At 36.3% G+C, this 10,085-nt stretch overlaps 1 protein-coding gene across 5 annotated transcripts in view; it reads right to left on the bottom strand.

The window, feature by feature from the left end:
- LOC110452108 overlaps nt 1-10,085 on the bottom strand; it is a 50,582-nt gene that overhangs the window by 5,970 nt on the left and 34,527 nt on the right. The window contains exons 1-9 of one of the 5 annotated variants that reach the window (XM_021500433.1): nt 8,316-8,533; nt 5,478-5,566; nt 4,687-4,827; nt 3,713-3,960; nt 3,146-3,227; nt 2,715-2,888; nt 2,061-2,134; nt 1,344-1,526; nt 328-501 (exon numbers count right to left, since the gene is read on the bottom strand). In XM_021500433.1, the coding sequence (XP_021356108.1) occupies nt 328-501; nt 1,344-1,526; nt 2,061-2,134; nt 2,715-2,888; nt 3,146-3,227; nt 3,713-3,960; nt 4,687-4,827; nt 5,478-5,566; nt 8,316-8,370 (1,220 nt within the window). In that variant the 5' untranslated portion in view covers nt 8,371-8,533. Of the gene's footprint in view, nt 1-327; nt 502-1,343; nt 1,527-2,060; nt 2,135-2,714; nt 2,889-3,145; nt 3,228-3,712; nt 3,961-4,673; nt 4,828-5,477; nt 5,567-8,315; nt 8,535-10,085 lie in introns of those variants that run through there. The other 4 variants (XM_021500434.1, XM_021500437.1, XM_021500436.1 and 1 more) reach the window with 4 other exon arrangements.

The raw sequence follows: 10,085 nt of genomic DNA, 5'->3' as shown, positions 1-10,085 counted from the left end.
TCAGTACTTATATTTTAACCCTTTCAACCCTATGTATTAATAACCTCTACCATGAATTTATCTAGATGAGGCCATTATGGTCTACACTGTTGAAAGAGTTAAAACAGAGAGTATGTTGGTCATGGCTGGATTACCCGTAAAGGGGATAAAACTTTCGATTTCAAAACCACCAGCCATACTGGAATGTTTTATGTCCTTCGGTGATAAGAACGGTCGAAGCTATACAACTATTTCCCTCAAAGCTCAGATTTTATTATCCTAATACCCTAAAAGTCAATTTCCAAGCGCCTGGGCGCTAATTACAGCGATTACGGTAATTCATCTTACCTAAACACCGCTGCATATTTGAATATCCGGAGAGTCCATAGAAGGAAGACAACTGAGTAGATCTGCCATTGGTTATCGTTGTTTGTAAAGCGGAGTGGAACCAGGATAAGTAGGAACAGCGCGGAGAATAGCTCCAGGTAGTTAAATTTCTCCGTTAAATATTCCAGTTTGTGCCTGTAGAAGAAGGACCAGGATATAACACATTTTACACTTCATGATTTTAAAAAGAAAACAATAAACAAAAAGTAATAAATCTACGTTAAAATTGGATAATTAATTAACATTGAGTAAGATTACAACGTACGAGGCTTTAAAGGGACGTCATTATTTCAATGTACTCGGACCAATTCATGACCTGTTTGACCTACGGTAATGAAGAGTTTGGGAAATTTTATTTGGGTAGATGAACTTAATGAAGAAGATTTTTTTGATAATCAGGTGGACTTGATTTAACAATTTAGTGAATCTGTTTTCCTTTTTCTACGGGTTTGGAAATGTATTTCCTGTCCTTTACAATCTGAAATACTAGTGTATCTAAACCACGAAGGAACCAAGACACATGAATGCGCTTAGAACGTGATACTTGTTTTAAATTAAGATTTATTTATTAAATGTTAGAGTGAAAAATTCATGATTCAGGTTTGAGGAATATTCAAACTCTGCTGACAGCTTCAGAACTGTTTTATATTTCACGAACATTGTTGTTTTTTCTCTTTGCTGACACATTGAAACATTGAATTATGGTATCGCATAAAAACAAGACGTGGACAGATCTGATTAAAGTTAAATATGTGCGTTACATTTTCTCTTCCACTCCCATTTTTTGTCAGTGTGTGGTCTTGTATTTATAATAAACAATTTCTCCAGACAACATATATAATAAAATATACGTTCATGGTCTTATTTCAAACAATATATTTTTTCTCTCAAAAGGGGACCTCTTGTTGATCGAGTTTATAATTCCAATCAATTTCTCGATGAATAAATGAACTTGATAAAAGCAGTATAATAATTACTTAATGATATGGTGGATTTCCAAAAAGAGCGTGATAATTGCGGTGATAACACTCAACACCTCGCATACTGCCCGAACGATGTCCCGAGGGCTGTCATACACCAGAGGGTCGTCCGCTTTGGCTGCGGTTATGGCAGCGTAAGCCAGGCAGGCAAGGTTGCATATGAATAGAATTGCATTCACACTGAAAACAAAACGACATATCTAAACTATTAGGTTACTGCATAAGTGGCGAGGCAAGCTCTACGATATTTTGTTATAATCATTCTTAACAGAGTATGACCAAATATCAAACTGACATGGTTTCAATGGTAGAAACACTGACGTGACCTATTCCTCGATCTGACCAATATGACATACGTTAGGATTTGTATGGTACCGTTTTCTATAACAAAATATCAACAAGACTTTTTTAGCCAAATGATTTCCGATTAAAGTTCATCGTCTGATTAAACAGGTCACCATAGAAAGCACGATCTTATTCCCGCAAAACATGACTTTTGCGCCATTTGGAAAAATGTTGTTTGAACCGAATGTGTCTTCAAAGAACAATTCGAAAATATTGCATAACACGTATTTGTTTCAAACTTTAATATAAGGATTGAAATGTATCTTTTAAAGACATGGTACATGTCTAAACGGAACTGTGTTTCATACCATCATGAATGTTGAAAAGATGCATATCAAACCTTAAAAGCATTTATTTCATAATACTTACAGAAATCGGAGTCTCGCATAATGTTTCCACTTCCTCCGTACCAGCAACCGTATTATATCGTGATTAACGATTGTCTACAGGACAAAAAATACACAGTTTCACAAATAACTCAGAATTTGTATCGACGTTCGGATTCAGTGAAAGACGTGCATGCATAGCATACTGGAAAAGTGGTAATTTTCGCGTGTGGAAATGTTTGCGTTGTGATTCATTCAACTGATCTCGGTAAAGAAATTTTCGCGTAAGCATTGGATCTGAAATTTATATACTCTTTACAGTTAAAATCTATATGATCTTTAAATATTAATTTAAAGAGCGGAAACAGAGGTAAACAATTTAAGCGAGCCTCATTTCACGTTGGCATTAATAAGATCCGATGCACTAAAATGCATTCTTTAAAAGACACATTAATGGGTTATTCCTGTTTTTATATATTCCATTCAATTTTGATTTCATTTTTCTTGCTTTTCTTTTCATAATGAACAGTTCCTCACCAGTTTTGATTATTTAACATTAAGACAAATTGGATCCATACTAAGTCTGATTAAAAATTATTCTTAGATAGAAGTCTGCATTTCTCGTAAATCAATTCTTATGTTTGCATAGAAAATGCAACGAATTTGAATGATTTAAAGGCAGTTTAAGTGAACGCACTTTGTTTCCGCTTTTTGCTATTATTTGGAACGGTGATCTGTCTTTTTGGTTGAAGTCTTTTGTCTTTGGATGCCTTCCCTTTTCGTCACTCTCAAGTATGTGGAAGTAGACGGTAGCCTTTCCATCGGTACCTTCCAAGTCTACCAAGCAATTGAGGACGGCCATGACAGTCTTCTGTCGGAGTAATAAACAACATAAAATAAATAAATCACCAAAAGAAAACACACCACTATGAATCATAACAAATAAAAACACAAAAACAAAACCATATAATTCAAGATGCGTTCGTGTTTCATCATCGTATGTTACACAAGTCAATTATTATTACATTGGGTGATTGTTTTAATTTCTAAATACGTTCAAGTAAAGTCTTAACATATAATTTCAAAATTGTTTTTTCTTTTGTTGTTCGTTATATCATAGAAACATACCTCCATTTTTCCAGATCGAAGCAGATTGTGGAAGCTGAATTCAGCTGGAACTGTCCCGTGATAGGAAAATAGTTGTCGTACCCTACAACAGAGGTTTTACTGTCTTTCAATTGTTGATATTTAATCTCATACTAATAAGAAGTGTTCATTGCAATATTGAATTCACATTTAGGTACCTCTACCTCTTATTTTCTTCAGATAAACGCGCAAACGTTTGATAACGGAAAAACGTCTTAAAAATTGCAAACATTGAAATAGTATAGTACTCTCCGCTTTAAGACAGTAAGTACGGGGTGTTTGTGTGGGATATGTATGGGTGTGTTTGGGATTTTCATTTGTCACATGTCCAACAAAAACAAGTCTTGTACGAATATGATGTATCTTTCTACAAAAGTTGAATGTAATTATTCAGATACAATATGTACTGCACCTCTTAAATCATCATAAAAAACAAAATTAACATATTATTTTTACTCATGTTTTTAACTGAAAACGTTTGTATTAAAAATCATTTCCTAGAAATAAATTTTAATAGAACACTTTATAAACTGTATATAGTATAACTACTCGTGGTTCTTCATGTAGAGGATAAGCATGGATGCAATGTCATCGTCGTCATTCTCTTCAGCTAGAGAAAATGGTAACCGCCCTTCACTGTCTTTAGGATTCGGCCAGGCGCCTTTTTCTAAAAGTTTCTTGCATACTCCTTTAAATTTCCTTTTTACAGCAACATGCAATGGCGTCTCTTGCAACGTATTGTAAACAGATGGATCCGCGCCCCGGCTCATCAGTAAGCAACTGACCAAGACTTGTACCTATAACACAAATTCGAGAAATATTTGAAAACAAGTTTCAGAAATGGACATACATTTCGGAGGTTCCTCCTCCTATTTTTTCGTTGTCAAACTTCTGTGTAATAACATTGGCATTACAATAAGGTTTTACAGTACATTCCAATTCAAACATTGAATGTTTTGCAGACTTTGCGACGCTTTTTCATTCGTGAAAAACATAATGCTTTATAACATGACCTTTTCATGAGGAATTTTTTTTGCAGTTTTATGTTGACAACCATTTTTGTTTTTGTATTTTTGTTATTTTATTATTTTAGTTATTTTCTTGTCTGTTTTGATGTTAGACCGTACTATCTACTTTCATATAACTTCTCTCTGTCAGACTTTGCTCTTCCATCCTATTTTATTCGAAATATAACAATAATATAAATATATAATACTGACAGGATAGGTCCAAACATACCTACTGCGACCAATTATCTTGTCTCTGTGGTAGTCCCTAGCTTTGTTAAACGGAAACATGTGATAATACATTGACGTGAGTTTAGGTGGCAGCACCGATGTTTTTGTAAGATGAAGGAAAATCTTAATAATGCAGTGGGCTTTTTTCAATCCTAATGCATGTGGTTTTCTTTTTAATGAGAAAAAACGGTGCCGCGGGAAAATTCGAGCAACGCCCATTCATATGCATCGCCCCCTAGTTGGTATGGTTGTCTCGGTGAGGAATATTGTACATTTTGTAGTTACCCTTTCCTCGGTTTTCAGATTTTCTATGATATACAGCAGTGCTGTGTCCTTGTCTCCCTCTCTCGCAATCACCCAGTCTAGGTATACTTCGTTCTCAGCATCTTGTTTCCCCAGGAGGCACAGGTTTGTCTTTTCTGTTACCTGAGATATGTTATAATAATAATAAAGTATAGGAAAACTGACACTGCTGAGCCCTAGAAAGACGATACAGCTGTATGACGTAGTGTATTTGTTTTTGTCATACTGCACTGTAACTACCCTAATTTAAGCTGAATAGGTGTGTGTGCCTAAGCTTCATCTTTCAAGATACAAGGTAGTAGACACTGCTGGTGGAATTTTCGTCCTGGAGGTTAGCTGTAACTTTGATAGACACAATTATGAATTATGAATATTGACTTGATACATTTAATGCACAATTTACTGATTAATTTGAAATTAGCTAGTTCTAATATAGTTTCTCAATTCATTAATGAGGGAGTTTAACGCACCACTCATCTGTTTTAACAGTAGTTTAGACCAATATGGATGTCCACCTTTTCGATCTCTAAGAACACCAATGAGCCAGAGAAGGACGAAACAGCTGTATATTGTATCTATTACCAAATCAGTAGGTGCAGTCGCCTGTGTGTGCCCTGTCATCACTAAACGTAAAGCACCAAACATAGGTTATCATATTTGTAATTGAAATTAGTTCTTAAATGTTCGATCGCTGACGAAGTATTTTTCTATAAAACACTACAGATTCTATTTCTGGTGAACGTTTGTTTTATGAACAATCAATGCTAACGTACCGCCCTTTGGAACGAGTCCTCGAGAACTCTTTTATCAAAGTCGTCTTCTGGTGTACTTTCGTTTGTGTTAGGCTCTAGTGCTGTATATTCTGGAATTAAAAAAAAAATACTGTTACGTCAACAAATCAGTAATTTCTCAAACCGATACAAAAAGGACAAATAATGAACAAAGGAAAGTAAACCCTGGAAATTGTTCAGGGTAAAAATATCACACATTCCGGAACGGTGAGCTCCTTCTTTTTCAAGCAATGCAACGCATTCAAAGTGACAACAGAGGAGTGACAACGAAACAAGATTACAAACTAGTGAGCATAATAAAAAGCACTGTTCTTCATATCACACAAGGAAACAGAAGACTTATCAGAGATCATGACCGCGACCAAAAACTTGGCCCTACGCTTTACCTCACTGCATTTCATGAAACCCTGTGTTGTAAAGATCATCAGCGGTCGACATCTACAGGAAATACCGACAGCGACATGTCAACACTGTATGGGAGCTTGGATGTTCCAATCAAGAAAGAAAAAGTTCAAACTCGGAAAAACGAAATTGTATCGCGTATCGTATAACGAACTAAGCCGTACCTGTTGTAAAGATATAAGAAAGCGACTGATGTAGACCAGTTTATGTGTCCCTGATTATCAATTCATGAGCGAATATACGATCGACATGGTCAATACATCTTTTGTAATTTAAAAATACATCATCGATATCATCACCAGTTCTTCAACAGATTCAGTTCGTATGAAAACAAAACCTAATCGGTCATAAAAGGTCACCATTTGTTCCAAATGGTGCACCTTTTATGAATGCCTTCAATCTGCTGGAAAATCTTACCCCCGAATAGCTTTGTATAATCGATATTTTCAATCAGGAACTCAGTCCCTGCATGTAAGGCGTAAGAATTGTACCTGCTGCCCCCATTGCATGATCGCAAGAGGCGACTAAATTTGGGATCTTATCTTTTCTCTTCTTTCTAAACAACATTCTTCTTTCTTATGTCTCCCTTGACAATGCCTCACTTTTGGCCTTTAGTTGAGCGTTCGCCCCTGTGAGGAAGGCTTTGGGTTCTGTCCCCTGGCCGAGACGTTTCTACTCCTGCTTAACGCTCAGCAATTCATGAGTGGGACGACTGGTTCGCCCGTTGTCAGTTTAATGTGACCGGCTGGGGTGTCCTGTTGGGTGTCTTCGGCAGTATGTTTTATTGAGGTAGCACTATAAAATCGGCATCAGTTCCGCGCTATCACAAGGAGACAAACTCAAACATATCGCAGCCTCCCAAAACACACACGCATACACTACACGCATGCATCTTGCACACAGGGGAGGCCGTCCTTAAATGACCATAGATTTTGATAGGACGTTAAACAATACAAAACCAAACCAAACCAATCAGGAACTCAATCATTGCATTTTGTCATTGTCATGTCTCGTAAAACTATGCTTCGACATTGTGTAAAACCATATCATCATATATCCCCGTTCACCTTTCTTGGAAAAGGAAGCCGTCATTGTTAGAAAACAAACGCATTCTTTCAGTTTCATATGAGCTTTTTTAGTGTAAGAATACAAAAATCAAAACTTCTGAAAAAAGAAACAATTTCAAGAAGAGGGTGCAAAGAATAACTATCAAGATACAAACAATACTTTTCAGAAGGAAACGTCAATCAAAGTTGAATTGTGAAATCCACCCTAGGCGTAATTATAGGGAATTTCCGGGAATCTTAGATTATCATGATACCGGAAGGTAATTATAGAGCTATTATAATTTTTGTTTCAACTTTACATAAATAGCATGATACACAATGAGAATTTGAAGCACGTGTAAGGAACTTGTATAAATGGTTAAACAAAAGCCGATGTTGAACACCAATCCTGATGGTGGTTAGTACGCTATCCTAGCATTATCAAATGCAGAATTATTCATCAGACTACGGAATATAACCTACAAGTACTGACCAGCACCTTCTACTACTAGCCCGAGTTTCATCTGGCCCTTACACCAGACTAAGACATTTTGGCATATAGATGCCAGAGGGCATTCGGGCTACTACCACTACCCATACCTATCAATTACGGTAAAACTGGTGGAGATCAAAGAACGATTTACACAACTCGGCCTCGAGGGTGGATTAGAAAGTGCGTCATTTAATAGTCACCAAAGTCTAAAAAAGATTAATTTATTGCTAAAAACAAAATATGAAATTGGTTAATTGGGAAAACATTGTGTCCAATCCGTAAAGTTAATATTTTCAAATAATTTCGAATAATTATACATGAAGCCTTGCCATGTCTTCTCATCGACATCCATACCTTTTATAACCTCCCTGTCAGTGTATTTCCCATTTTAACTTACATATGTACATGTGGAGATAAATCTATGCCATTCGTATAACCACCTTCTGTGGATCAATATCTCTTTAGAACTCCAATGTTTATGTCAAAATCTGCTTATAACTTACCTATGTTATAACTTATAACCGTTTTAATTTCCCTCTCTGGGACTATGACCCCCCGACCCCCCATCTAATCTCCTTATGTGAATGTGAACCATAGCAGTAGCGGATCCAGAGACATATCGGGGATGGGGGTGGGGTCCAAGTTCCCGGGGGGTATCAGGGTAGGGGGTGGGGTCCTTGAAGTCCATAAGAAACCTCTGGATCCGCCACTGCATAGTCCTTTATAACTTACGCGTGGCTACCCATGTCTCCATATATATATACTAACCTCTGTAAGGAAACCCATATCTCATCATGAAATGTATTATCTTTATAATATAATTAAGACACTAACTTATCTGGATGATGTATGATCAGTAATATAAGTAGCTAGTCTTACCGTATCGAGCATTTCTGCCCCCGTTTGAAGATATCACCGGTCGTCGACAAGACATGCTGTCCTAGATCCCATACGCCACTACTATGTACTGCTACACTTACACTGAAATCCTGGTAGGTTTCTATGAACAATGTTTTTCAGGTAGATTGCTATGACAATCCCGGTTTTACCCCTGAGCTATAAACTGTAGTAAAACTAAGTTTGTGATGCTATTATTAGCCTAAGCGCTATCCACTTTTAACACTGTACTATAACCCCTGTTTCACACAAATCTTCGAATACTTAAAGCTTACTCATTCCTGACCGCCATTCATACACTCACACACTCTCACACACATATATGATATAAAGAGAAAAATCTCAACAACATGTCATTAGCGTTTTCATTTTATATACATATATGTATATGCCGTACAAATTATTCGTCGGCTGCGCGATCTTTACAAATTAAAGTACCTAGCTTCTACATGTTTGGATATTATTAGCGAAAAGACGCAAATACATTATCTACTACATTTATACTTAAATATATTGAATCTTGTTATTTTTCCACTTTAGAGAAAAAACTGGTTACATTTTAATAAAACAAACTTGCCATACCCAGATTGGCCCTGCCAACTATACAAGCTCACATAAATCATATGCAGTCAATACTTTAAACGGGCCATTTAGTCAAATAACACCTTTAAAATCGATTAGCCTAGTCAAATAAAACTTTTAAAATCGATTAGATACTGAAAATATAAACTTCCTAACGAAACTTTACGTAGTCGATAATAACATGACCCGAAGCCAACGTCCAGTGTGGTCATTTTTTTTCTTTTGGAAAAGCCGATGATAAATGTAGTTACATGTACGAGCGAAATAGCGCAATATCCGTGTCTTTCAGTAAGAAGTTACCATGTGCAGTAGTACCACGCTGTCGACCGACAACATAGTGTCAGTTAGCCCGAGTTTCCACTGGCCCTTACGATACATGCAGTGGGCAACAGCAGGTATATTCTTTACCAAACTCTTGATGAATCCGGAAATGTGTCTAATCGTCGCTCATTATAAATAGACCTACATCGAGAATGCACCCTTGGCGCAATTTTTTACACAGGTTTGTACGTATATATCACGCAGAAATTTTGTGATAAATCAGTGCTGAAATTAATTGTGTAAATAATTGCTTATTCATGAAAAACTATAATCTTACCATTTGTTATTAAATTTATATTTCGAATTGTCCATATCTAACAACTCAAGTGTGACTTAATACAAAACACGTTTATATGACATTTAGACAGAATTTGGCTATATACATGTGGCATTATCCTTAATTGTTATTACTGTATATCCTTTGTGACATTTGAGATAAGACTCATGAGTGAAGTTTTTATATCCCTAAGTACGTACTCTCTGTAAACTTACTTTCATAACTCATTACTATTGTCCATCACATTACGCAACATTGCGCAACAGGATTAGTGTAATAGCCATTACCTTGTGGACACTGACCACGGCTAATTGATCTAACAATTAGCGACACCTGTCACTTAAACCTCAGGTACCTTTATTGTACGCACATGTATTTAACTGTGATATGTTGTATTGTAAATCAGTTAGGTTCTAGACTCTGTACGGAACACATCGGGTTTATTTTGGACACTCCAGAATATCCCGCCGTCAAGTCAAAAGTTATCTCTTATTAAATTTCAAAGTTAAACTTTAATCAACTCTTACGTCATCATTTCAACAAGACAAAACGTGCAGAAAAACCTTATGTTA

The sequence above is a fragment of the Mizuhopecten yessoensis genome, unplaced genomic scaffold (assembly GCF_002113885.1).
Source record: "Mizuhopecten yessoensis strain PY_sf001 unplaced genomic scaffold, ASM211388v2 scaffold6411, whole genome shotgun sequence".
NCBI lineage: Eukaryota > Metazoa > Mollusca > Bivalvia > Pectinida > Pectinidae > Mizuhopecten > Mizuhopecten yessoensis.
Note: the sequence above shows the minus strand (reverse complement) of the source record. Positions and strands in the feature narration are given on the sequence as shown.